We start from the raw sequence: 27221 nt of genomic DNA, 5'->3' as shown, positions 1-27221 counted from the left end.
TTCGGGAGGTAAAAAGAACGATAGATCTATCTCAATAGTAGTGAATAGTAGTGGGGGATGTTCTGGTCCTGTAGGGTTATGGGATAATTGTAAAGTCATACATATCTCACGAGGGCAACGTCTATTGCCAGCTTGAATCTTAATAGAACAGCGAGCATCCAAACGTGGACATGCGATCCTATAATATTGATGTAATGCCGGCGATATGCCCCGGACAGGACTTCCTGGATAGGAATTTCTTATCTGTGCTGTAGCGCACTGTCTAAGTGAGCCAATCCAAGCCGAGTACTTTGTAACTATACCTGCTTTTGTCGCACCGAGTATTAAAGAAGGTGCTTGAGCTGCGATTATATCTTTCTTGCTCCTATGCCATAACATCTGTTTTCTAATTTGAGAACCAACAACAATTACCTTGTTAGGATTTGGCTATTTCGTCAACACATTATGGCCATGAGGAATTCTTTCAGCCTGCTAAAGCAATATATCTGGGACTCTTCCCAAAAACCCATGAAGGAAGATGCATTCGATCCAAAAGTATGTGAATCTAGACAATTTCGACGCTTAGCCAAAGCTTTGCCACTAAAGTTTCACCCAACAGGTGCACCTCAACTACACCCCGCCTTCAAAGAAATTTACAATGCAAGAGTTGCTTCTAAGACAGAGTCCAGCTGCCTCGCCCATTGCCGCAACAGTGCCATTCCCACTATTGTCAGCCGAGGGAGTCAAAGCCTACCGAAGGGCTTTATTCCAAGAAGATGTTATAAACAAATGTGCCAGTTCGCCATTCCCAGGGACATTGATTCTCCGTGACGCTGTGAAACAGTCCAAGTTCATCAATGACTTTTGGACGCACCCAGAGACAATGAAGATTGTGTCCGAAGCAGTCGGTGTACCTCTGGAGGTGGTGATGCCAACGGAGATAGGACACACCAATATACAGGTTGAAGGCACTACTATCGCACACATGGCTAGTAACCTCAAAGTTGAGCCGGTGGTAGAAAAAGTCAAGTTGAGTGACGAGGAACGAAGCTACGACCCTTTGAAAGATGATACTGCTATCATTCCGTGGCAGTAAGTTCATCCTAGCCATCTTGCTTGTAGCAGACTGTACTGATTGGAGCAAAGCTACGACTCATATCCTTACGTTTGTGTATTGATGCTGAGCGATACGGACGGTATGATCGGAGGCGAGACATATATCAAGCAGGGAGACGGGGAGGTACAGAAGGTGCGCAGGAATCTAATCTGAGACTGAAATATTCTCACTAACCCTGTGAAGATTGAAGGGCCCCAGATTGGTTATGCCGTCATGCTCCAAGGCGGCGAAGTCTGTCACCTGGCTGCCCGAGCGAAAGGTGTGAAGGAGCGGATATCAACTATCACTTCGTACCGTTCGAAAATGCCCAACGTCTATGACTCCAGCTATATTACCAACGTCCGACCTTATGCGGATACAAACTCTCTCTATCCCGAATGGACACAATACCGCTTGCGCAAATTGAGAGATGAACTTACCCATCACCTCGACCTGATGGAGAAAGAAGAAGACCCTGTCCAAGCGAGGAAGAATATCCAAAAGCTTGTAGACCAACAGATCGATTATTTACGACGAACCTCTCGACAGATGGTTGACCCTGAGTATACTCAGCAAGTTTTGAGAAAGTATGGCAGGCCGGCATACTATGACGCACCTAGGGTTTGGGAGACTGTTCAATCACTACCGGGATTTGAGAGACTCGCGTCGGCCGCAGATGAGGAACGACGTTGGCAGCCGGAGAGTATCTATTGGATGGACCTTCTGAGATCCATTGAAACAATTCGGTTGGGGAAGCCTCTTCACAGTGCTCTCGGAACTGCCGTCTGGGAGAAGACAAAAAGGTATTACATGGGGGATGAACTTCTGCGACAAGGACTTAATGAGGCCTTCTTGGATTATTTGGGATGCTCAGGTATCTGGGAACTTTACCGCACCACTTGACTGGAAAATAATTGAGTCAATTTACGATGATCTTTCTACACTGTTGGTACGGTGCGATATTTACAACTACACGAAGGATCCAAGTAATTATAATAAATTTGATTTTGTTGGGTCACCAGACAATCCAGAAAGAGGTGCCATGCCCTCCCCGAACCATCCAGCAACAACTATATAAGGATTTTGTCACCGAACAGCCCGAAAGAGAGGTGCCATGCCCTCCCTCAGACTGTCCAGCAACAGTACATGAAGATCATTCAATACAAAAAGTAGCAATGTCCATCTCTCCTTCAACGTAAATTCGAGGCCTCGTTAAAACCAGCTGGAGGAAAACCCTGTGGGATAAATACAACCAGCTGGAAAGAGTACCTCGTACATGGATTGAATCCAATGTCCCTTTGCTTCCCCTTGAATTTCCTCCATTGTTCATTTTCTTTTTTTTTTATAAATGGATTTTTGTTGGTTTTTCATGTTTTTTGAACGGTTTTTGATGTTTTTGATGTTTTTGATGTTTGGCGTTTTTGAATGTTGGAGGCATGGGTTGCCATGCCCATTCTCTTCTTCGTGGCCCGCCGAACGGGCAGTAGTGGTATGGCAGCCCCTGTCCATGTCCTCCTCGTTTGATTCCCAGTGGTGGCATGGGCTGCATACATGTTCCTCTTCTTCTGGGCCCGTTCGGCGGGCAGTGGGCCTGGCAACCCCTGCCCATTTCCCTATTTCCTCCAGCAAAGTAGGTCCGTTCAATTCCCAGTGGTGGCACGGGTTGCCATGCCCATTCTCGTCTTCGTGGCCCGCCGAACGGGCAGTAGTAGTATGGCAGCCCCTGCCCATGTCCTCAGCTAGGGTCCTTTTGAGCCCAGTGGTGGCATGGGCTGCCATATGTTTTCTTCTTTGGGGCCCGTTCGACGGGCAATGGTGGGCATGGCAACCCAGGCCCATTTCCTCCTCCAAGGCCCGTTCAATGGGCAGGTGGCATGGCAACCCGTGCCTGTTTTCTTCTTCGGCGCGTGCGATGAGCAGTTGAGTTATCTTGTTTTCTTTTCAGGTCTCGTCTGGTGGCACGGGTTGCCATGTCCAATTTTCCTTCATGTTGGATCGATTCGATTTTCCTCCGAAAGGGGTTCCCGTTCCAGGACGGCAGTGCCGGGCCGTCAATGTCTTTGAGAGATTGTCTTGAGTTGTCGTGGAATTGAGGCCTCGTTAAAACCGGGCAGGAGAAAACCCCGGGGGAAAAAGCTTCCAGCCGGAAAGAGTGCCTCGAATGCTCGTGTGTTGTAGTAGGAGCATTGTGGTATCAATGACACCGTGGTGAATGTCCAACTGGGAGAAAACCACGTGGGAAAAGCTCCCAGTTGAACGGGGGATGTTCCCCGAGAGATGTTCAACAAAGTCCAGCGGGCAGAAAACCCTGTGGGAAAAGCTGCCGGGCTGGATGGGATGAGAGAGGCATCCAGAGACATAGAATGGACCAATCCCACACGACGTCCACTTCGGGTGCGGTTGTTTTCCTTCACACATTGAAGTCTCGAAACATGGAGGTAGGTATCAGGTCACCAGCTACCAGTCCCAAACAAAGACCACAGGCGCCGTAGTCTTCATTCAGGACACCAGCGGTATCAGGAATGCGGATGTTCGGTATCTGAGAAGAGACCCGGGGCCCTGGGTTTCTCCCCAAACGCCATGAGAGTCCAAGTTATCTGCCACGAGCGAAGACCGCAGGCGCCGCAGTCTTCACTTGTCACGTCAAACCCAGATATTGGAAATTGCGTATGCTCAGAACTTGAGTAAAGGCTAGGGCCCCTCACCCCTACCCAAGCGATGAGGTGATGAGGTGATAAGGTTTTCAAAATTCGAAGCGAACAGGTAGTTTCTTCCAGAAGACGTTGGCGGGTTTGTTGAAATCAATCTTCTTCCACAGGTGGGAGTCCCAGTTGGGACGAATAGTGGGGGGGCCGCTGTAGTACATCGTGTGGGATGGTTGTAGGAGGAAAGAAAAAAAGAGGAGGGGAGCGGGACAGGGCTGGTATATATAACTCGACATGACGAAGGGCTCTATGATGTCCGACACTTATTCAAGTAATCGACGTGTATTCTGCGTAATGAATAGGGTCCGTGATGAAGGAATGTATACCGCAAAGGGCATAGTAATTCCAATTCATGGAATGAGCCAGCATATTTGAACATACGCACCTAAGTATGACCTGAGCGCCTGTGATATATGTCCGGATCCTAAGTATTACGTGCGCTGTTGATATATTTGTTGGCCGCTGCTGTATATAGAACGGAGGGCGCCAAAAAAAAATATATGCGGACCACAAGAACTGACAGCCATCTCACGCAGGGAAAGCCTAAAGAAAATAAACATAAAACAATAAGACAGAAGCATAAAGTCCTTGTCTCTATCGAACTCATGGAAAGTCGCAGGGATGCCTTGTTTCTCAGTCATGTACTCTTCTTTCTTTGATAGCAGTCTATCGAATAGTTATACCCCGGTATTCAATGAATAGTACCCCTTCCTGGTCTTCTTCATTCTTTTGTCCGAACTAAAAGACTCGAAGACAGAGGACAAGAAAGATGAGCCCATACGGTAGATGCGACGTACCTATCTAGGTAGATCTGCAGGTGAGGAAATGCCAAGGCTTATGTTAGCAGGATTGCCATCTTCTTGAATGCGCGATCAGTCCGATCTTCACTCTGTCATGTCAACTGGGCATCCTTGTGGTTTTTGCGCTATACATCCCTATACTCGATTTACTTTCGTTCAAATCTTGTCATTCATTTAACAAACACGTCTCCTCGAAACCTCACCACTCGATCTCTTTCAACTTTTTTTTTTTGGTATCCACTCCAACATGTCCGACGACGATGAGTACTATGAATTCGAGGATGACTACATGTACGAGGATTTAGGCCCAGATATGGTCGTAAGTTGAATTCCCAAGGCGATGCCTAGATCTACTTGTGCCACCGTCTGCACGAGAAAAGAGCATCAATTCAGACACTAACCAAAACTTTGCTTGTCCAGGACGATCTCGCCGCCTCCTCACACTACGAAGCCGCCCTATATGAAGACCCGGGGATCGATGTTGAAGACTATTTCAGCGACTGGGACTATTATTCAGACGATTACCACGATGATGACGCCACTGTCGACCAAAGCGCAGAGAGAAAGAAAAGAACCGAGATCGCAGCGACAGCACCACGACGAACGAAGACATCGTCTCGTCCAAAAAGCCACACGGCCAAAATTCCGCCGACGAAATCCCCCTAGTGCCTGATATCGCCTCCTTTCAGGGCGTGGTGTGGAAAACACCGGCGCTGGACCGGGACCAGGACGTCGCCATTTTGTACCAGCCGGACACGGGCGAGAAAGTCGCGCTTCTAGAGAACTGGCGGGAAGTCTTCAAATCTGCCCAGCCGGCGTTGGATAAGTCACGGCTGAAAAAGCGACAAGTCGTTGAATCCAAGCCCGTCGATCCGTCTCTGGCTGACGATGAAATGTTCGCTGGTGACGGTGCCGATGACCAGACTGATAGCTCGGACGATATGTCTGATGTTAACTCGCCGAATACTTCAGGTGTTGATGCTGGGGATACTGGGGATGCTTCAAATACAACTCCAGACCCAGACCTGGACCCTGTCCGTTCTCTCAAACTGTCCTCGCCACCGAAGGTCGTGATTCCATTGAAGAGAGGGAGCAAACGGAAGGTTGTTGCTCAGAAAGATGACACAGACGAGGACACGGAGGCGCCCCGTCCGAAGAGGGTTGCTTTGCGGAAAGGCGGTGGTGACGGGGGTACAAAGCGTGGTGATGGGGCTACAAAGCATGGTAATGGGGCTACAAAGCATGGTAATGGGGCTACGAAGCGTGGTGCGGCACCGCCGGTGCGCAGATCGGCTAGACAGAAGAAGTAGAACTGTTGTGTTGGTAATGTGGGATATAGGGCCATTTATGACATGTACAGCGACTAAAATAAATTTGCATATACTCTCCAAAGAGATGGCATCATTCCAAATGAAATAATTTTGTTTACCATTGTATAATACTCATGCTTAAGCATACTCCTTGTTGAATGCGCGCCCAATAACCATCCTGCGGATCTCGCTTGTACCGGCACCAATCTCATACAGCTTCGCGTCCCGCAGAAGACGCCCAGCAGGGATCTCATTGATATATCCACTGCCCCCCATGAGCTGGATGGCGTCAAGCGTGCATTCAGTCGCACGTTCAGCGGCGTAGAGGATCGCACCCGCACAGTCCTGAGTGCGGACGGTCAACTCGCCAGGTTCCACGGCGGCGTTGTCTACCTGCCGTGCCGTGGCGTAGGTGTATGCACGCGAGGCAGCTAGCTTAGTGTACATGTCCGCAAGCTTGCCTTGGACCAGCTGGTTGTGGGCGATCGGTGCACCGAATTGCTTGCGCACGTGCGTGTAAGGAAGGACCAGGTCAAGTGCGGCTTGCATGATTCTAGAGAGTGTTAGAATGAGAGACGTGAGCTGTGGTGCGGGATGTCTCACCCTAGTGGTCCTGCACTCAGGACTAGTCGCTCCAAGTCCAGACCCTCCATCAATACGCGAACACCGCGGTTGACTTCGCCCAGGAGGTTCTCCCGGGGAACGAAGACATCCTCGAAGATGAGCTCGCCTGTGTTAGAGCCACGCATACCCAGCTTGTCTAGCTTACGTGCGCACGAGAAGCCCTTGAAGTCCTTCTCAACCAGGAACGCCGTGATACCTTTCGAGCCTAATTCAGGCTCTGTCTTGGCGTACACGACAATGTAATCGGCATCGGGGCCCTGTAATAAAGTGTGAGCGACGAGTTCGGAACGTCCATCTCATCTATACCGAAACAACTTACGTTGGTAATCCACATCTTGGTTCCGTTCAAGAGCCAGCCTCCATCAACTTCCTTCGCCGTGGTCTTCATGCTGACTACATCGGAGCCAGCTGAGTGCTCCGACATTGCAAGAGCACCGACCTTCTCGCCGGATAGGAGACCGGGAAGAATGCGCTCCTTTTGTTCTGTCGAGCCATTAAGGGAGAGCTGGTTCACGCAGAGCTGGGAGTGGGCGGCGTAAGAGAGTCCGATGCTTCCTTTTTATCCAGAATCGTTAGATCGATTTTCAGACTGCCATATACTAGGGGACATACCGGATGCTCGGCTGATCTCTTCCATCACCACGCAATGTGCTTGGTAGCCCATACCCAAGCCACCGTACTCCTCGTTGGCTGTCACACCGAGAAACCTTCGTCCTTGTTAGCATGCGCTGCATAACACACTCCCTTCTTGAAGAAGAGAGTAAACCGTTTCAGAACCCATACCCAGCATCACCCATCTTCCTCCACATTTCTGCTGGGAACTCGTTCTGTTCATCTGTTCGCGCAGCAACATCGGCTGGGATCTCTCGCCCTACAGCAAGGTTAGAAATGACGGCTTGGGCAAGAGCATGGGTAGCGTACTTGTGAAATCTTGCACGCGCTCTCGCAGCTCTAGAAGATCATCCTCGGATGGAGGTATGAAGCCCTTGGGGTGTTTTGTTGAGATGGAGCGGAAACATGGGGTGAGTGCGGGGATGCGGTTTAGCCGCACCGCTCGCGTTGATGTGCGAAGGAGAGAAGGGAGGGTTAAGGAAGCCATGGTTATATAGGAGAATCGATGTAAAATGCAAACTCCGGGGGAATTGTCTCTGGGGAAGTGGACCTTTTAAGTACGCGCTCAGTGGGGAGCGGTAGTCCTCGGCGCGCAATCCAGGGCTTGTTGCACTACGTATGTACGAGATTCCCACGTTGGAACACGCAAGTCTTCACGCTTTCTTTGGATATCTGGCCAATAGTATAATATAACCACAAAGCTAATTGATCTGTCTATTCTATCCTCTCTCTGCCTCAACAATTGTCCACGTCTTTTGGTCCTTTCTGGCACTCTCGGTGGGATGATGATGGCCCTCGGGTACATGCGGCAATCGTCGCATCTCCGCATTTGGAGAAACCCCAGCTTTGTGTCTCGCTTCCCTTCTGCCACTGCTCGTATGAGTTTAAATACTTCGTGAACCTCAGAACGTACTTATAAAACCCCTCTCCATTTTGACTTGAGCCTCTGGCATTCCGCTTTCAGAACCAGCTACAGTTCCCCATATTCCCCGCAATGCGTGCCCCGTCCCCGCTCGTCCTTCGGAGCTGGGGCTCACGGCTCGGTCCACGCAAATGTCTCAATTCTTTCCGCCAGCCAACAAATATTACGCGACCAGCTTATAGAACAGTAGCAAGTTACACACATCCTCACCATGCCTCAGCCCTCTCCGTACTTCCCACAGCAGTGGATACCTCCTCACAGGAGTACCGCGAAAACAGCGAACAAATGCAGGAGCTCCTGGACCGGATGAACGGCCTACACACAAAGATTGCACGCGGAGGAAACGACAAAGCACGCGAGAAGCACATCGCCCGCGGTAAAATGCTTCCAAGGGATCGGATCTCCGCCCTAGTCGATCCAGGCACCTCCTTCCTGGAGCTATCAGCGCTCGCAGGGCACGGTGTCTACGAAGGCGAGGACGTCCCAGCAGGCGGTATCATTACGGGCATTGGAATGGTCGAGGGTGTCAACTGCATGATCGTTGCCAACGACAGCACCGTCAAGGGCGGCACCTACTACCCCATCACAGTGAAGAAGCACCTCCGCGCACAGGCGATTGCGCAAGAGAACCGCCTCCCCTGTATCTACCTGGTTGATTCCGGTGGCGCAAACCTGCCTCACCAGGCAGATGTGTTCCCAGACCGCGATCACTTCGGCCGGATCTTCTTCAACCAAGCCCGCATGAGCTCCCTGGGCATCCCACAACTCTCCGTTGTCATGGGCCCCTGCACAGCGGGTGGCGCATACGTGCCTGCTATGAGCGACGAGACCATCATCGTTGAGAACCAGGGTACCATCTTCCTGGCAGGCCCGCCTCTCGTCAAGGCCGCGACGGGCGAGGAGGTCTCCGCCGAGGACCTGGGTGGCGGTCAGCTGCATTCGAGCATCTCCGGTGTAACGGACTACCTGGCTGTTGATGATGCACATGCTATTGTCCTTGCTCGCCGCTCCGTCGCGAATCTCAATTACCCTACCACGACAACTCCGCTCCAGCTGGAGAACGGCAATGGAGATTCGCTTGTCGTGAAAGAACCGCTGTACGACCCTAATGAGCTAAACGGGATCGTTGGCACGAATCTACGCCGCCAGATCCCTGTCCACGAGGTCATCGCGCGGATTGTCGATGGGAGTGAATTCGCCGAGTTTAAGCGTGACTATGGCTCGACCCTGGTAACGGGCTTTGCCCGCATCCACGGCCATCGCGTCGGCATCGTCGCTAACAATGGAATCTTGTTCTCCGAGTCCTCGCTCAAGGGAGCACACTTCATTGAGCTCTGTGCTCAACGGCGGATCCCTCTTGTCTTCTTGCAGAATATCTCAGGCTTCATGGTCGGCGCTGATGCCGAGAAGGGCGGTATCGCGAAGAACGGTGCTAAGCTTGTCACTGCTGTTGCGTGCGCGGATGTCCCCAAGTTCACTGTTGTATTTGGGTCCAGTGCTGGTGCTGGTAACTACGGGATGTGGTAAGTTTCTCCCTTAGGCTGTCTCTACTTCTCCTCTTTAACTGGTATTGCTTTAGTGGTCGTGCCTACTCGCCTCGTCTTCTCTTCATGTGGCCTAATGCGAAGATCGGTGTCATGGGCTCTGAGCAACTCTCTGCCGTTATGGAGGCTGTCGGACGATCGGCTGATCCGGCTTTGAAAGATCGCATTGACCGTGAATCCGAAGCGACGTTTTCGTCGGCTCGTTTGTGGGATGATGGTATCATCCCGCCATCTCAGACGAGGAAAATGCTAGGGTTGGGTCTGGCAGCTGCGCTCAGTGGCAAGGCTGAGCCGGATGTGCAAACCAGGTTTGGCGTGTTCCGGATGTAGAGCGCCGGGTTGGATCGAGGTATGCAAACTTTCTTATGTACGATCACATTTGAAAAAAAGCATAGGATGCAAGATATATGTTCACGTGTCATTGACTTTATGTGACATTTCGAATAGTCAAACAGGAATATCCGGTGAATAGTCACCTCGCATCACATGGACTACAGCCCTCTGCAGACTATCGTTCTTTAGTCTAGTGGACCTTTAGAACTGTACGGCCGGCTCGAGGAGCTCATAGATGGAAATGGCCGGGTCGCACATCATATCCTGTACTATAGTTCCATGCCTTTCTGTGTTGATGGCGAAGTGGTCAACCACATGCCCAACAAATGATCTAGCACTAGCCACATCAAACCCAACGATGATAGTAACAGGATAAAAAGAAAAGAAAGCACTTTTTTATCCATCTCGTGTAAGTAACCTTTTTAGAGTCCAGATCAACCAAACCTCAAATATGTCAAATATGAAAAGAAAAAAAGAGGATGACACCAATTGTGTACAGCCTAAAGAAAAGAAAAGATACAAATCTGTAGCAGCGAAGCATGGTTCTATGAGAGAGGCACAGAAATATCGGCAACATATAGAAAGAACATCAGTCATACATGACATGTCAAGATGCATAGCAGCGTCGGGTAAGGCATAGGTTGCAGAGGGTCGTATCGCATGAAAATGAAACAAGACAAGGGCCCTCAGTCACAGAGGGGTCCCTCGAACTGTTGAATCAAAGTATGACACACGGCCCGCGGCGTCTCGGCCGGCGATTGTCTCTCTTGCGGTCATGGCGGTTCGGGCCCTCGCGCTTGCGGTTGGGATCGCTGCTGGTCCTTGAGCCCTCGGAGTCTTTGCGGATGATCTGGCGACACAGATCGACGAAGACTTCGTTGACGTTTGCGCGGCGGCGGGCAGAGGTCTCGTAGTATGGGGCGTTACCCCATTTCTGGGATAGACCGAAGGCGCGAGCACGTGGTACGGCGCGGTCTTCCTCCAAGTCAGATTTGTTGCCCACGATCACGATTGGGACGTTTTCGTCGTCTTTGATTCGGATGATTTGTTCGCGGAGCTCGGAGAGTTCGTTTAAGGAGGACGTGCTGGTGATGGAGAAGACGAGGAGGAAGCCTTGACCTTGTTTCATGTAGAGCTCTCTGGAGAGAGTGCTGTTAGTACGGTGTGCTTTTCTCTGGTCGGTCTGCGGAATCGATCGTGGGTGGATGGATGGATGGCTAGATTTACCTCATGGCCGCTTGTGGATTGTTAACTTTGATCTCTCATGGGTAGATGTGCTGATTTGGGGGAGACTTACTGAATTGTTCTGTTCCTGCGGTGTCAAGACTTCGAAAATTTAGCATCATGCCACATCCGAACCACCGAGTTACTCACATCTCTAGTATACATTGTCGACCCTATCAAGATCGGTTAACGGCCGAGCAATTTCCAGCGCATTGTAGACAACTTACGTCTACCTCGATCTGTTTCCGGTATGAATCCTCGATCGTGGGGTCGTAGCTCTCGATCCAAACATTTTGAACGAATTGGGCTGGAAGATAATTGTTGATCAGCTTGGAGACTCAGGGCAGAGCTGGGAAGACGTGGAACAAACCTGTCAGGCAACTTTTTCCAACACCTCCTATTACCGCGTCGCATGGGAATGCCTGTGGTCAGCCTGTGACCTATGGAAATATCTCAGGAGGAAATGTTCCTACCAGCACCCAAGACAACAATGTGGTATTCGCGTCTAAGTAGGGCGCAAACAAACAATTAGAATTGTATCTGTGGGGTATTGGAGAAGTATCCATGGACTCACTGTGGCCGCATTGAGAAAAGTGTGTATCGATGTACTGTAGCGATTCGGAATGGAAATGGAAATAGCTCTCGAGGATCAAAGGTGGATCCCACGTGGTGTAGATGACGACCTCAAATCGTAGAACAGTTGGCTGTGATAAATTGACGCATAAACCACGTTGAATGCTTTCAATTGTATTGTGTAGCTCCCTCGGGGACGGAAGAGCTTAGAAGGGCGGTACGCGGGTGCGGTTACATGGCCCGCCTTTTCGAGCACGGGATATGGAGATTCGAGGGATTCGAAGGATTCCAGTATCCACTGAGGAGTATCAACACAGATAAAGTGATGCGTAGATATTTAGACGTTGCTGCATGGGGGGCCTTTTTTAGGGGGAGAAAGTCTGATAACGGGGAGTTAGGCTAATTGCCTCTCTCTGTTTAGCCCTGCGACCCAATCACATCATATGCCGAGATCGTCTCTGGCGGTCAGGCACTAACTGTAAGTGTATTCTGTCCTCTCGGCAATGTTTGAATCCTTTTTCTTTTTGGTCTTTTCTGGGGTTTTTAATCTTTTCTTTGCCGGCTTCAATTGCCATCGCTGTAAATACTGATCACGTGACTACCACGGGGGGTGAAGCACAGGTCACTTGTGTTTCAAGAGGCTCAGCATCTATCTGTTTTTTTTATTTTAATTCAGATAGAAACCTCATGTACCAGACAAAGAGTGTGGGATTAATGCCGTGTTCCACAATTGGTCAATGTTTATAGGCGGGGACCTCGGGAGAAGGAGAAGGATGCATCATATCGGCTCGAACAGACCAACTGCTGCAGGGGGAGGCCCACAAAGGAACTCTCCCCGGTTTCATGATGTAAGGGAAGAAAATATATTCGAAATGGGAGGCAATCGGGCTACTCCGTAGGTAGATATGTATTTATCTATATGGAGTACAACATAGAGCAAACGGCCCTCGATGACTTCGGGCAAAAGCCGCGTACGTCATGTGTGGGATGTATGACTATCTCGGGGGATTTGTGGAGAGGAAAGCGAACTGGCTTCTGATACATTCAACTCGATTCCATTTGAGATCTGTTTCAAGGTACATTAAGACATCGATACATTAGTACATTAACCCTAGCACTTCTGAAGCTTAAACCTCGCTACATTTTAAGGCCATCAATATGTTTGCCTTAGCCCCTCAGTTAACGGGCACTCCGGTAGACAGTATTTTTAGAGATGTAAGCGACCATATATCTGCATGATCTTCAGGGCTTGATCTTCTGATACATATACGCTACTGATATACTCTCATATACTTGAACCAATAAAAACCAATAAGAAATTACCAGATGCAGCTTCACATGGCAGCGACGGATACGTCATGCATATCACGTGATACACACAGGCTAGCCTCTGTCTTCTTGCCGCCAGCTTGACCGGTTGCATTCTCACCATCCCTCGCTCCATTGTCATCCTATTAGCTCTTTGACTTGTTTTCCCACAAATACCCTTCATAAGCAAAAATGGCCTCTTTCCAGGAGCGTGCCCAGCACTCCATTTCTCAGCTTGACAAGGAGGTACGTTTCCAGCCATTGTTGTGTGTTTCGCTGGCGCCTCAGGTCTAGCCCTCGCCTTGTGCCTGCAGTGTTCCTCAGTGCCAGTGACCACAGCAGGAGCGACTACAATCCCATTATCTGATAGCTACTTTACTGTGCTATCTATTGCTATGATTTCGAGCTGACATCCGGCATTTTTGTAGCTCTCCAAGTACCCTGTCCTTGCCAACCTTGAGCGTCAGACCAATGTCCCCAAGGTCTATGTCATCCTCGGCCTTGTCGGAATCTACTTCTTCCTTGTCTTCTTTAACATTGCTGGCGAGTTCCTCGTCAACTTTGCCGGTTTCCTGATCCCCGGTTACTACTCCCTTCAGGCGCTTTTCACCTCAAGCACTCACGATGATACTCAGGTAAGATTTTTTTGGTAAATTTTTTCCTTTCCAAGCACAAATTGCTAACTTTGTCTTTCTTCACTCATAGTGGCTCACGGTATGTTCATATGATTCTATTAGCTTGTTGTCGCAATCATGCGGATGTATGAAATCACCGCCGGTTGGGGATTATCATACACCATCCACGTGACATCTTTCCCGCTCGCACGCGATCAGTAATTCTAACATATGACCTGATAGTACTGGGTTGTCTTCGCTTTCCTGACTGTCATTGAGAGCGCCATCAGTGCTGCTTACTGGTTCCGTATGTGCCCACAAGACGCTAATTTTCCTACTATTTTGCTAACTGATCGCAGCCTTCTACTACATCTTCAAGTTCGTCCTGATCATGTGGATGGCTCTTCCCCAGACCAGGTATGTTACTATCTTATGACCGAGTTGAGACCGGTAGTTGACTTCTTTCGCAGCGGTGCCCAAGTTGTCTTCCACTCCTTCCTCCAGCCCGTGGTTGGCCGTTTCTTCTCCTCCAACGGTACCTCCTCCAACCTCCGCGCCCAGGCCGAGGCTGCGAGCAAGCCCCACTCCACCTAAAGGGTGTAGTTTCACCTTTTAACTGAGAATCGCATCGACAATATAAGCTCCGCGAAACCTGCTTGCGCGCGGGTCGCGGATCCGATTCTCTGTGCCAAGCGGGGCCCTAAGCACGAAGTGAAGTAGTTGGCTCAAAGCTTCGTTGCCGTGATTAAATAGGAGCAGTGCGATAGCTGGAACATGAAATAGAGAGGACCCGAGAAATGTTGCGACGGGTCCGGGGTTGGATATCCGAATGAGAATGTTTTATTTTTGGTTCTTGCCATTTTGTCATACTCAAGGGGATTAGTCGTTTAGTTCGTACATTGCGAATGTGGATGCAGTTATTTTCAGATGTTCGAGATCTACGTCATCTACATGTATCTTCGGGGGTTGCCTATGCGCCATCGAGCTGCGTCCCCACAGAAGCTACATGACTTGGGTCAAGCCATTTGACGAACCCGAGGTGTATCGTCCAAGCTCTTATTCGCTTCCGAAGGAGCTGCTGTAAAACTTGAACAAGCCGCATACCTCACCATGAATGACAACGTGGTCACCATCCCCAGACCGGATTCGTATCTAGGATGAAGACTGAATAACGTCCTGCTCAATAACAGAGAAGTCGACAACGAACGGGCTAGCAGCCCTGAGATGCGCAGTCAGTAAAGACGCCGTTTCAATCCTCCCCTTGCGATTATCAGTCACAATCACCTTGGCCTCTATCGTTTTAGCATGCTGTGCTTACTTGATATGAGCAAGAAAAGTGCAACGACACAGTCAGCTAATATTGATGTCTAGTCTAAGAATCTCTTCCGAAATACACAGTCTCAAAGCCATCTGCATCGTACGCTGTATACGAGAGTGAGAGCTAACTAGTACTAGCAAAGATACCCTCCGCCACCCTTGTCCGACGAAGATTCCAGGGCTTCTTGTAAGTTGCGGAGCTCTTCAGCAAGCAACTTAGGATCATCACACTTGCGGGCCGTGTCAAAATCAAACAAAATAGCTTTCCCACCACGAATTAGGAAGTTGAACCGATTCACATCACCATGTCTAATCCCCAAAGCATGTAAACGAGCGAGAGTCTGCTGGCAAATATCAAGATCCTGAGGCCCAGCATGCCGTGCATTGGCAATACGCTCCATCACGAAACCAATGACCCGACCATCTTCAGTGAGATGTCCCAGGAAACGGGGACCAATGTCATAACCCTCAATCAACCGGTATGCAGCAGTATCGCCCTCCATGTATCGAATTTCCCAGTCAAAGCGAGCAAATTTGACGACGACGAGTTCCTCAAATTGGGGACATTTGACTTCGTAAACGCCCGATCGAAGTCTCCTGCTCTCTCCGAGATCCATGTAATCAACAAAGGTGTTATGCCATGTATTCTCAACGCCAGGAAACGAGGTTCGAGTGGCGCGCGCAAAGTATGGCTTGCCGGTCTCTGGATGTTTGACAACTAGCCCATCGTTCCAATTTCCTGTAGGAAGATCGGGGAGAATCGTGGCTAGAGATGGGCCGAAGCACATATCATCTGTGCTCCAGATGCCTTGGACAATGGTGATATACCTGACTGACCCGTTGATCAGGAGTCGGAAATAACTCTCGTCGTCATTGTCGGCTTCTGCTTGGAGCAATGTGATGTCTCTTTGGGTTTGCATTGGGTTGGTGGCACACTGCATGGAGGGGCAGTTGTATTTGCGGCTAAATATTGGGTGTTGGAGATTAGATGAAAGATTTATTGGCCGAGAGATATCATTTTGCTTACAACATGCAGGCTTTCATGCAGGGTGCAGCTCCAACAGAATGTACTTTAGAAGGTACTACTCCAGAATAAATACCATGATGGTCTGGTTGAAGAGACATTGTATGCCGAGATCACACGTCTGCTCTATGCTGCCTCATTAGGGCTCAACAGATGGCCCGGGACATGATATTTGTATCGATATTCGTAGTTGAGTTTTAAAAGAGAGATCCATATGTACTTACGCCGCAATGCAAAAAGGAACAGCCCAACCCTCTCAAGAATCCGAGAAATAAACAAACACCTAAGCCCTTAACTCCGTACGGCCATCGCTTGAAAGTCCAAGCACAGCACACAAGGGTTTCTTAGACTTATAGTAATAGCCCTTTTTTATAATATGTAAAAATCTCGTAAGTCGTACCGGGATCGATCGCCCGAGGCCATGTTCCACTGAAGGAAATAAAAGCAACGTGTCCGGTTGGTTGAACAATAATCGGAGTGGGAACGTATCAGACTGGACGATTCCGAGGTGTATCGTCCAAGTCCTTAGTCAAACCGCATAGCTCAGTAGAGCCCCATGCGATTTCCCCAGCCATCAGCGCGAGGGTTAACGACAATCCGATAGGGGAACGGGTTGGAATCGCTAGTGGTGATGGGCGGGATATGGTCTTTATCCCGGTTGACAACGCTCAAGATTTTCAAAGCTGCCTTTTGCAACATATTTCCCATTGCCTTGCGCACCTTAGCTCGTTCTGTAACGGAATTAGCCCTGGATAAAAGGACCCGCAGATTATACATACCGGACTCAGTGCGCGGTGTCGCGATCGTCACATCAAGTGTCCAAATCTCCCAGCACACCTCTTCGTCGCCTTTCCCCGTCAGTCCGCCAAACCAGTGGCCCGAGCGACGCCGTTTCTTCTCGTAGAACTCGACTGCGATCCGTCCTCGCACGCCCCCGCCGCCACCGACAATTTGGCCATCCTGCCCCGCTGCGGAGGACAGGTGCTGCCGCACCAGAGATGATACGCGCGATTCAATCAGCGTCTCTAGATCTGCATCATTTATAGCGGGGAGTGTGAAGTCGAGCACGTCAAAGGTGACCGGCCGGATAGAAGGGAAGTAACGGTGGAAGAAGATGAGGTTCAGGACACCTGGCACGAATTATTAGTACGAAGTACATGCTTTTAATGTCTCCGGCTCACCACTAACCCTTTAGTACATCTCGCACATGGGTGGTATCGGCGAAGATCTCCAGGAAGTACTCCGGAGGGGTTTTGCGGGGCTCCATCCCCGCCATGACGCAGCTCACAACCAGGTCGGTTGGGTGCAGTCTCGAACGGTTGTTGTTGGTAAAGGGGGAAGTAGTATCGTAGATACCGAATGGAGAGGGCAGTCAGTAATCAAGTTATTGCATGGAACTGGATAGATGTAAGGTGGAGTGGATGACTCCAAGGCTGGCTGATATGGCAAGGGGGGCGGGCCTGTATCGGGCGTAGCCGACTGAAGCTTATCGCTTATCATCGAACTGGGATGAAAACAGTTTGAAAGAGAACATTAGAGAGCATTTATAAGAAGTACGGAATATACGGAGTACGAGGAGAGTATAAAGAGCAATGAGAAGAGAACAGGGGACAAAAGACACAAGGGGATTAGCGGGTTGCTGCGGGATGACCATGCCAAATCCGGGGGAGAAAGCTCTAGTGGGACACGGTAATTGTTCGATGACTTATGGGCATGGGAAAATACATGTAGCAAGGTGTCAATAGCATGTAGGATGCTGTATGTTGTAGGTACTTAAATCCTGTATGGTGCTTTGGTTACAGGCTCGGTTCGCTCACATTGCATGACGGTGAGCTCTAGCCGAGGCCTGAAACTGGCGATCAGCGCCCGAAGCCTTTCTTCCCCATCTACTCCGTACTGGACCCATCCATCTCCTGGATCTAATTATCATGATTTGAAATTGACTGCCATTTTAACTTCTTCTGAGAGAAGCACCAAACACAAATATGATCGGTGCGACGAGGCGCTGGTTCCAGCGCAATCGCAAAGGTCTTGCAATCGGGGCTGGGGTGATAGGAGCTGGCTACTTAGCCGGACAATATGTGCTGTCCAAGATCTCCGAGGCACGCGAGCGCATGAGTAGCGATCGGATTGCTCGCGAAAAGTCAGTTGCCCTTTTTTCTTGATGACTCTTATCTCTCCACTAGCAAGCACGCGAGCTTGTAACGCGTGCAACCCCGACCAGAATACCCCGAACCGGAATCACTAACACATGGCAATAGCCTACGCCGACGATTCGAACAAAACCAAACCGATTGCACATATACAGTCCTCGCCTTGTTGCCGACTGCGGCCGAGAATATCATCGATGCCCTCCCGGTTGAGGAGTTGACCAAGGAGCTGCAGCAGAAGCGAGCGGAGAGGTTGGCTCGGCTCAATGCAGGGGAGGCGACTGGGTCAGATCTGAGCTCGGTACCCCCGAGTCTGCCGGACGATGATCGAAGAAGCCTCTCCAGTTTCCAGAGCGAGGGATATGTGCACGCAAGCCAGGTCGGCGACTCTTCTGTGAACTCGGACGGACAACCTCGGCCCAAACGGAACAAGACGCAGCTGTGGAATGAAGTGAAGATTACCTGTGAGTCTTCATTTTGACAGTGTCTATGTGTCAGAGGCTAACGTTTTCTAGCTGTCACTCGGTCTTTTACTATGATCTACACTCTCTCCTTACTCACCATCTTCACTCATATTCAACTCAACCTGCTCGGTCGTCGGAACTATCTGTCCAGCGTGATCTCACTTGCTACACCACCTGCCAATGCCTCGACGATCAGACTTGAAGATCACGATGATGAACTCACTCAAACCTTGGGCGATGACTTCGAGACCAACCGACGTTACCTCGCCTTCAGTTGGTGGCTGCTTCACCGCGGGTGGAAGGACCTGATGGGAAGAGTGCAAGTCGCCGTAGAGGAAGTTTTTGGACCTTTGAATCCACGTGAGGATATCAGTTTGGCCAAACTCTCTGAGTTGACCTTGCAAATCCGAAAGAAGGTGGAAGGCAGCACCGAGGACGAGCGACGATCTCAAAAATGGCTTTCATGCTTGCTACCCCCTGCGGAGGAAGAAGAACACGTCTTACAGGAATCGGGCGTGGAGGGCGTAGCTGACCCGTCCTCTTCCCAGACAGCATCGAAGCTTCGACACCTCCTGGATGAGACAGCGGATTTGATCGACTCTCCCTCTTTCTCCCTCGTGCTCACACTTCTTAACAACGAGGGATTCTCAACCCTTATTGACCAAAGATGCGCCGCTGACGCCTTCAAGGCGCCTACCTCCAACCCGGAGGCTCCCCTGCAGTCCTTTGATTCAGTTGCCACTGTTGTGCCCCCTGGCTGCCAACTCCGAGCGCAAGACGAAGCTTGCCAACCTCCTGGCTGTCATGACTCGACAGGCACACGTGGTCGGTAATGGCGCCCACCCACCAAATGAGTATCTGGTCGCCATGGACCAGAACGTCCGTGAACTTGAAGCCTTCTCTGCCGTGGTCTATAGTTCGAACTTTGACCTCGAGCTTCTTGGTGCCAATAACAAAGCGGTGCCAAGTAGGGAGACGGATCTGGCCGATACTGAAGCTCCTTCATCGTCGTTCTCCCAAGTGTTAGTTGAGAAGGAAGCTGACGCTGACTTAAAGGGAGGAGGAGGAGGAGGAGGAGGAAATCATCGAACCACAATCACATAGTGCTGTTCCTAGTGCTGTGCCCGAGGAATCAGCCTTCAGTGCGCCTGGGCCTGAGGCTTTGGCGGACTCTGCCTTTGAAGAGGCTTGGGGCAAGGCCACGGATGATGGGAACGCCTCCTCAACTGAAGAAAAGCAGCCAACACAGTAATGCAATGAAGAAATCTTCCTTGCTTGCAATTTGTGTGACTCTCTATAACCTTACACCACTTTTCTTTTTTTCGCACATCGCCCTGAATCCGGTTTCTATGTTCACCGCATACATTATCTTTGCGATAGAATTGACCTCGGCAACTGGGAGCTATGCTAATGATATATGCCAACTCAATTATTTATTCCTAACCGTCCCTCGTATATTACTATTAGCATAACACAGCGGTGCATACTTTCTCTACGACGAATCAGGCATAAATTCGGTATTGTTCGCGAGGGCTGCACAATTGTACAATTTTATACTCCAAGACTAAAGTAGACTAGCGTGGGTGGAGCGGCGGGGGCCTGATACTTGGGGAGAGTGGCGCTGAGACACATATAAGGATCATAGGGCTTGGTGTGAGATTACGGAGAGATTATGGAGCCTTATTATACACACATCCGCAAATAAAACCCTTGGAAAGCAAAGATACATATGTTTTATGTGCTGTCAAGTCTCCGGATATGCAGATGTTAGACTTGTCTAAAAAAATAGTTCATACTAGTGCCTAACTATGTCGCAACTTGTTTATTTTCTCCACTGGGACAATTTCCGTCTTGGGCTTCTTAACGTTGTGCCTCTTTCTGAATGTCAATGTTATCATCAGGCACAGGCACTTTTTCCTTTGTCTCTTTGTACAAACTTGGGTACGCTGAAACATCTTGACGTCACGACTATAATTTTTTTTCCCATTGCAGCGCTTTCCTGAGCTCCACCAATGAGCTAATACAACCCACTCCTGTGGCGCAGTTTCCGTGTTGAAATTTATCGTATTGAACTGTGGCATTTGCTGTTTTACGAGAATTACTAGAATATGTTGACGTAGCGCTTTCAAGGGCGGATTTGCGCCGTATTTAACCGAAGGGGTTATAGAATCGCTTTATGCTTATGCCCTTTCTTCGAAGGGTCAGTCCAATTATGCAGTGATACAACTCTAGAAGAATTGGAACCAATGAGTACATATGTACTGTGGATGGGAGTATTACTACATTCCCTGTATATGATAGAAATTCGCTTCCTATGTCTTCATTCGAGGAGGTATACGAAGTATACCCCGCATTGCGCACAGGTCAATGAAGCCCCCAAGGGCCATCGATCAACCCACTATCATCGGTCCCGGTCCCTATTATATGGTGATACATACTTTAATCACAGAGGTTTGGAAACATGCATATGGAAGCTAGCACTTCAAATAATAAAAGATAATTGCCCTTATATTCAGCGGTACGTAGCTTACATGCAATTGAATGCCCAGGTACCTAGGTGAGCATTTGAGCAATATGACACACGCGGCTGTCCCCACTAAGATGGTCTTTCTGCCTATCAAAGAGGTCTTGAACTTCGATATTCCCTCACCATCGAGGGCCAGGTCTGGTCGCAGATACTAGGTGTTCTAGAACGCTGGCCAGAATCCAATTGTCTCTACTGGGGATGACATGTACAGGAGTCGAGCCAGGTCCATCTTCATATAGGTCAGTACTGACGTATCCCAGGTAGACGTGGAAGTGATAGGAGTAGAAAGCATGGAAGTAATTGCCACTAGGCGTCTAGTTCGACCAATGTGGACCAATATTATGCACTTGTCGCCGCACGAGTAGCAAAAGATTACCACCAACTTGAAGTCGCTTAGGGTCTCCGACGCTAGCTGCCATGCTATGATTTCCGACTCCTCGCCTAACCCGAAAGCTACCTAGGTATACACCGTGGGAAATGGCTCGCATATACGGAGTAATGGAGACAGCGATCTACCTGTCTCAGACACCGAAGCATGGGATAAGACGCGGGCACTGTGGACTGGCATTGTCCATAGCGTACTTTGGTGCGTTGTGGTTACGGGCGGCTGGATGGTGGAGCCATTTGATGGCTGTAGCCCCCTGCTGTGTGGTATACGTCGGCTGGAGGAGTCTGTAGATCCACGACTTGTGCCATCCTATTAAACATTTCCGCAACAGAGCCGTTATCCTCATTGACAATAACCAAAGATTTCGTTAATATTCGCTTTCAAGCATTCACGTGCTCAGCGGGAGGCGAATTTGTAGGGCTGGCATGTCAATGTAGCATCGATCCACAGGAAAGACCTATGGGAGATAAATAATGATGACATCTTGACATGGAGAGCTGGAGAGAGACAACAATTTGAAACATTGTGATCTCAACCTTGAAATGTAACCCCTATACCGTAAGTTTCACCTAGCCTCAGGTGTGGCTGAGCAAAGTACTCCACCTGCCAAATTATGTGGGAAAGTACTTCCTCCGCCGTGTTCCGTATTCTCCAATCACCTTGCTCTACCAAGGAACGGCCGGTCAAAGTCCTCAAGTTCCCCCGATCTGCCGTCCCCTTAAGACCTGCCCATCCCGACCATTCCTCCACATTCGACATTTATTGGGCAGTACTGTTGTGTCCTTTTTGTAACCTCTCGCTTTCACAACGGTCACCGGATCACCGACCGATTGAGTCGCGGGACTTCGTGTGTGCGCTGCTACCTCGTCACCCTCGCCTCAAAATTACCCCGAGGATCAGCCCGTGGATCAGCCCATTGCACGTCTACAACTCCGTGCTGTCGCTGCATATTTAAGGCCTCCACTCTGAACCTTCCGCTTGAGACCTCCCAAAAGGGACTGTGGCGGCTGCATACTGCAGTGGGCGCTGAGGCCGCATTATCTCCCTATCCGTCAGCCGCGCGCATCGGAAACGCCGCCTTCCAAGTCACCAAGACGGGCCAGGATCCCATATCCTGAAATAACACTCAGCACGCGAGCAAACCGAACTCTCCTATAACTGCCGCACGTGGGAATTTTTAAGGCTGCTGTACCAGTCCGCCCAGCATGACAGACTTTCGAATGCCCCTCCATCAAGGGCCTCCTGCCCGGAAGCCCCTCTCTGGTGCCCAGCACGGGTATGGTGGATATCAGTCCTACGATTCTCCACGGCCCCAACTTGCGCCCCATCTAGCGAGCCCACAGACCACGCACAGCCGGACTCGGACGACATCCTCCAGCGTGCTGCCCTACTCAGGTGGCTCTCAGCACTACCACGGCGCTCCTCCTCCACCTCCCATTCCCCAAATGACACTTCCTCATCAACCCTCTCGACGCATGTCTAGCACCACTACCTCGACCTCGTCTACCGGCCACCACCCTGCAGTACATGCGGGGCAAGGTGTTTCTGACATCCGGCGAACTGCTTCGTCTCGCTCTGCCAACTCTCAGCTTGGATATGTGGCTCTCATGCGGCGGCAGAAAGCTACCGTGTGGTGTGATCGGGCACAACCTGAAGACGCCAGAATGCGAGAACAAGCCCTACGGGACAAGAAAAGAGCATACCTTGAAGTTCATGGCGCAGGGTCTGGCCGGGCAGGAACCTTGGCTAGTGGCAAGATCAAGCACGGTCCTAAGGGAGCTATGGAATTCTCGCCCTCAAACCTAGTGGGCGCCAAGGTCCCCGTGCGACTCAGTGCGAACGAAGTCGGCGATGGGGATGATGACACCATCAGCAGTGACGGTGGTGCAATTCACAGACGGACCGGCAGCGGCCGCAGCTCTCTGGGAAGTGCCCACCGCTACCCAAGTGGATACTCGAGGCCACAGGGAACGATGGGCAGTAACAGCACACCTCCGAATGAGAAGACCGATCTCCCAGAAGTGTCGGAAAATACACCCGCGGAGATACATGAAGAGAAAAAGAGCGGACTGCCATCACTCCACAAAGATGATGCCGCGACAACACACAGCAGCGAGCAAGAGCAAGACGACTTTGTTGGTGACATGCAGGCTCCGAATGCCGCCACTACAGCAGCCGAGAAAGCCCAAAGGGCAGCTGAGTTGCGACGACGCGGCAGTGTAGACGAGCGAACTACTACCATGACCAATGTGCGACTTTTCGTCGCAAATCCCGATTCAGACAGCGACTGAGGCCCTTGTTCCCATGCAGGGTCTATCAACTCTTGTTATCCTTCCATCTTCTTTCTCATATCCCGCCACCTTCTATCTTTCATGATTTCTACGTGATTTCTCTTAACGCCTCGTCAATTGCACATAATACCTATCTCGTTGCAACTCCACACCTGGCCCCATTCGGCCAATCTTGATGGTTTAGACCAATGCGTCCTTTGGCCTTGTCTATATCTTTGCACGTTTGCTGTCTGATTTACTCCGTTCTATTTAAAGCGCTGCATCCCTGTTTTTCTCCAGGCATCCTTCTTTCTTGCTGTATATCCTCGATGGCATTGCTGGTCTATATAGACTGGCTCTCTGTGTTGCCTTCGTCCTTCTGCGGCTGCATATGGGGCCATCCTGGCGTTTGTTATATGGCCTAGCTTGTCTTAATTTAGAGGTAGTACCTAATTTCAACCCAAAGATTATCTCAATTCATCTCGCATTTAGGATAGCTTCCGTGGAGTGGTCCATGGGTTTCTTTGCAGCTCCATTGCTGTTGCATATAGTGCTAGGTAATTGGATTATGACAGTAACAATAGGACTTGAGTAAATATCAAAGTACGCTCATACCATATTGATACTGGGAGTCGAAATGGACCTCCCGGGGGTCATATAGTGATTACATAAGCGCACACGTGCTTATCGGTCGCGAGCGCGAAACGATTAACGCGTCCCAGTGTTGGCCCAACTGTTACTACTCTACTCCGTACACCCATTAAACAACGAGGTCAATACTCCGTGATTGAAGACAAATCGGCCAATTAGAGTGACGTCTATCGTTTCCCTCTCCAAGTCGCGCTTTCCTTGGTTTTCACGACTTAAACCACCTATGAAGTGAAGTTGCGATCTATCACACGACAGCCTGTCCCCATCGCCCCTTCCCTCGTCCACATTCACCCCTCAGAGTTCGGGTTCTTGATCGACTCTTTACAATCACTCTGGGTCAATGGTACCCAACACAACTCTATCGCCGATGCAGTCAGCTCCGTCATTGCCCGCATCACCTTCATCGGGTGCCCGAAAACGCTCAATTCACGAGATTGATGATTCCCACCTGCCCTCACCAAATGGGAAGCGACCGTTGACTGAGTTCGCCGGCGAAAACCAAGAAAATCGCGATCCATCTCTCCCCTCCCAACCTGACGACACTACCTCTCCTCCAGTTGAAACCAAAAATAATTTTCCCCCTCCCCCTCGGTTGAGATCGTGATGAGAAGGACACCGCGCAAGCAAAAGGAAAATGATGATGGGGCATCAACATCTCCAGGCGCCAATGCCACTTCTAATCGTGATCCTGATGCCCCGGCCCCTAAGAAGCGCAAGGTAGTCTCTGCTGGCACAGATTCCAAGCAAAAAGAAAAGGAAGCCAAAGAGCGCCAGAAGGCCGAGGAGAAAGCGAAAAGGGAGGAAGAGAAGGCGAAGAAAGAAGAGGAGAAAGCCAAGAGAGAAGAAGAGAGACGCATCAAGGCAGAGGATAAAAAGAAGCGCGACGCTGAACGTGATGAAGAGAAACGGCACAGGGAAGAAGAAAGACGTAAGAAAGAAGCCCAACGTGAGGAGGAACGGAAGCAGCGTGATGAAAAGAAGAAAGCCAAGGAAGACGAAAAGGCTGCCAGGGAAGAAGAGAAGCGTAAAAGGGACGAGGAGAAGGAGAAGAAGATCCGTGTAAGTGGCATCCACAATCGTCCTAACAGGAAGATGTCCCATATACTAACCGAACAGTCCCAAATGAAATTAAACTCCTTCTTCGCGAAACCGCCTGTACCTCCGGCTTCCTCGTCATCAGGACAGACAATCACCGCTCCCTCGCCGAAGAAGGCATCTACCACCGGCGAGTCCACTTGCGAAACTCATGGCGTGCAGTCAGATTATGAGCGAGAATTTCCCGCATTCTTTTTGCAGTCTCATACAAGCGTGGCACCTCCCCATCGGTTTGAGCGTGACTCCGATGCGCTCAAGCACGTACGAGAAACCATCGATACCTGCCTACGCAACGAGACCCCGTTCCAGACACGTCCATTCCGTCCATCAGAAGTCTTCCAGATAATCCCCTTCCGTCGTGGGCGTCAACCAATCTCAGTCAAGGACATATTGCTGCAACTACAAATATCTGACGATTCAACCCAATCTACTCAAAACCAGAGCGTAATGCCGACTCTAAGACCACAAGAGCTTCTACGCAAGGTCCCGATGAAATCTCTCAAGTTTGGCGAGGACATCCGCCCTCCCTATCAGGGAACTTATACCCGCCATGTGTCCGAGTTATCCACGAGAAGACTTGCGCGGAATCCCTATCACCGAGGGCTGCCGGATACCGATTATGATTATGATTCCGAGGCAGAATGGGAGGAACCCGAGGAAGGTGAAGAGCTGGACTCTGAAGAAGAAGATGAAGGCAGTGATGAGGGCGAAGATGATCTCGAAGGTTTCCTGGATGACGAGGATGATGTCCTTGCCGGGGGCAAACGTCGTCTCATTGTTGGTGATTTAGAGCCTGTCTCTACCGGAATTAAGTGGGCTGGCAATGGAGTCGACCCTGAAATGGAGGCCTATCGGATGGAGACTATATCTGATGCAGTCAAGTTCCCCATTGACCCGTTCTCGACTGCATACTGGGAGAAACCTAAGCCCAAGCCCGTGGATCAAGTACCTGCGAAAGCGCGACCCACGACAGCCATAGACGGCTTCCTTGTTCCTGCAGTCCCTGGAGCACCGGTGACGGGCAGTGCTTTACCTCCTACATCGAAAGCGAAACGGCCATTCCCGCCAGATCAGCTCGCTGATTTTAAGGAAGCGGTTGAAGGCAGTGATCTCAGTAAGATTGGGTTGGTCGAGATCTTGAAGAAACGGTTGGTTCCCACGGTGTCTGCTGTTAGAACATATATGCTAATCCGGATATATCTAGATTCCCCAAGGTGTCCAAGGATACACTCAAAGCCACCCTTGACCAGGTTGCTGCTCGTGTCGGACAAAAAGAAGTTGACAAGAAATGGGTTTGCCGGTGATATCATGATGGATTTTCCCTACACGAGTATCTATGAACGGAGTTTGTGGGTGTCTTAAGCATTTGTAATGCCATCATGAACGATTCACTTAATCGTGATCAAGCATATTTGCTTTTCTTTCCCCTTCATTTATTTAAAAGTCGGGGTATCCCGGGCTAGCTGCATGAAATAAATGCCGGTTGTGCGCGCGTGTTGTAGGACGATGTATAGCCATAACATCCTTGCATATGAGCATATTGCCGCCCTGACTACTCTGACAACTTTGATAATTTGGATTTTAGACCAAAGTGGCGATTTTTAATATGTCAGATCCATATATTATTATGTTGTACATATGTGTAAAATTAGTATAAAAATGCTCTATAACATATTCATACGTAAGAGAGA

General features: G+C 50.0%; 11 protein-coding genes across 11 annotated transcripts; 7 read left to right on the top strand and 4 right to left on the bottom strand.

The window, feature by feature from the left end:
• Nucleotides 1-444: 444 nt before the first annotated feature.
• Nucleotides 445-1978, top strand: N7489_002070 (uncharacterized protein; the record flags this gene model as incomplete). Its single annotated transcript, XM_056707825.1, has 4 exons — nucleotides 445-534; nucleotides 599-1071; nucleotides 1126-1228; nucleotides 1280-1978. 4 exons carry the CDS (start codon nucleotides 445-447, stop codon nucleotides 1976-1978), a joined length of 1365 nt encoding a protein of 454 aa, XP_056572127.1.
• Nucleotides 1979-4827: 2849 nt separating this feature from the next.
• N7489_002069 (uncharacterized protein) lies at nucleotides 4828-5890 on the top strand (the record flags this gene model as incomplete). The annotated part of the gene is given in 3 exon segments (XM_056707824.1): nucleotides 4828-4899; nucleotides 5001-5123; nucleotides 5135-5890. 3 exon segments carry the CDS (start codon nucleotides 4828-4830, stop codon nucleotides 5888-5890), a joined length of 951 nt encoding a protein of 316 aa, XP_056572126.1.
• Nucleotides 5891-6028: 138 nt separating this feature from the next.
• N7489_002068 (uncharacterized protein) lies at nucleotides 6029-7613 on the bottom strand (the record flags this gene model as incomplete). Its single annotated transcript, XM_056707823.1, has 6 exons — nucleotides 6029-6443; nucleotides 6494-6771; nucleotides 6834-7069; nucleotides 7127-7221; nucleotides 7298-7385; nucleotides 7436-7613. The coding sequence occupies 6 exons, from the start codon at nucleotides 7611-7613 to the stop codon at nucleotides 6029-6031; spliced, it is 1290 nt and encodes a 429-aa protein (XP_056572125.1).
• A 507-nt stretch (nucleotides 7614-8120) lies between these two features.
• N7489_002067 (putative 3-methylcrotonyl-CoA carboxylase, beta subunit (MccB)) lies at nucleotides 8121-9922 on the top strand (the record flags this gene model as incomplete). Its single annotated transcript, XM_056707822.1, has 2 exons — nucleotides 8121-9571; nucleotides 9628-9922. The coding sequence occupies 2 exons, from the start codon at nucleotides 8121-8123 to the stop codon at nucleotides 9920-9922; spliced, it is 1746 nt and encodes a 581-aa protein (XP_056572124.1).
• A 721-nt stretch (nucleotides 9923-10643) lies between these two features.
• Nucleotides 10644-11734, bottom strand: N7489_002066 (uncharacterized protein; the record flags this gene model as incomplete). The annotated part of the gene is made up of 8 exons (XM_056707821.1): nucleotides 10644-11064; nucleotides 11153-11162; nucleotides 11223-11251; nucleotides 11300-11322; nucleotides 11377-11456; nucleotides 11554-11571; nucleotides 11623-11654; nucleotides 11724-11734. The coding sequence occupies 8 exons, from the start codon at nucleotides 11732-11734 to the stop codon at nucleotides 10644-10646; spliced, it is 624 nt and encodes a 207-aa protein (XP_056572123.1).
• Nucleotides 11735-13155: 1421 nt separating this feature from the next.
• yop1 (putative membrane biogenesis protein (Yop1)) lies at nucleotides 13156-14252 on the top strand. The gene is made up of 6 exons (XM_056707820.1): nucleotides 13156-13276; nucleotides 13459-13665; nucleotides 13736-13744; nucleotides 13888-13951; nucleotides 14004-14061; nucleotides 14115-14252. The coding sequence occupies exons 1-6, from the start codon at nucleotides 13223-13225 to the stop codon at nucleotides 14236-14238; spliced, it is 516 nt and encodes a 171-aa protein (XP_056572122.1). The 5' UTR covers nucleotides 13156-13222; the 3' UTR covers nucleotides 14239-14252.
• An 843-nt stretch (nucleotides 14253-15095) lies between these two features.
• N7489_002064 (uncharacterized protein) lies at nucleotides 15096-15902 on the bottom strand (the record flags this gene model as incomplete). Its single annotated transcript, XM_056707819.1, has 1 exon — nucleotides 15096-15902. The coding sequence occupies one exon, from the start codon at nucleotides 15900-15902 to the stop codon at nucleotides 15096-15098; it is 807 nt and encodes a 268-aa protein (XP_056572121.1).
• Nucleotides 15903-16528: 626 nt separating this feature from the next.
• N7489_002063 (autophagy-related protein 101) lies at nucleotides 16529-17261 on the bottom strand (the record flags this gene model as incomplete). The annotated part of the gene is made up of 3 exons (XM_056707818.1): nucleotides 16529-16716; nucleotides 16765-17115; nucleotides 17174-17261. 3 exons carry the CDS (start codon nucleotides 17259-17261, stop codon nucleotides 16529-16531), a joined length of 627 nt encoding a protein of 208 aa, XP_056572120.1.
• A 709-nt stretch (nucleotides 17262-17970) lies between these two features.
• N7489_002062 (peroxisomal biogenesis factor 3) lies at nucleotides 17971-19851 on the top strand (the record flags this gene model as incomplete). The annotated part of the gene is made up of 5 exons (XM_056707817.1): nucleotides 17971-18128; nucleotides 18247-18599; nucleotides 18651-19345; nucleotides 19371-19621; nucleotides 19656-19851. The coding sequence occupies 5 exons, from the start codon at nucleotides 17971-17973 to the stop codon at nucleotides 19849-19851; spliced, it is 1653 nt and encodes a 550-aa protein (XP_056572119.1).
• A 2868-nt stretch (nucleotides 19852-22719) lies between these two features.
• N7489_002061 (uncharacterized protein) lies at nucleotides 22720-23805 on the top strand (the record flags this gene model as incomplete). The annotated part of the gene is made up of 1 exon (XM_056707816.1): nucleotides 22720-23805. The coding sequence occupies one exon, from the start codon at nucleotides 22720-22722 to the stop codon at nucleotides 23803-23805; it is 1086 nt and encodes a 361-aa protein (XP_056572118.1).
• Nucleotides 23806-25038: 1233 nt separating this feature from the next.
• N7489_002060 (putative chromatin assembly factor 1 subunit A) lies at nucleotides 25039-26834 on the top strand (the record flags this gene model as incomplete). The annotated part of the gene is made up of 3 exons (XM_056707815.1): nucleotides 25039-25494; nucleotides 25552-26678; nucleotides 26735-26834. 3 exons carry the CDS (start codon nucleotides 25039-25041, stop codon nucleotides 26832-26834), a joined length of 1683 nt encoding a protein of 560 aa, XP_056572117.1.
• Between the last annotated feature and the right edge of the window lie 387 nt (nucleotides 26835-27221).

The sequence above is a fragment of the Penicillium chrysogenum genome, assembly GCF_028827035.1.
Source record: "Penicillium chrysogenum strain IBT 35668 chromosome Unknown utg000001l_segment0_segment0, whole genome shotgun sequence".
Lineage (NCBI taxonomy): Eukaryota > Fungi > Ascomycota > Eurotiomycetes > Eurotiales > Aspergillaceae > Penicillium > Penicillium chrysogenum.
The sequence above is the reverse complement of the archived record's forward strand: the minus strand, read 5'-3'. Positions and strand labels throughout refer to the sequence as shown.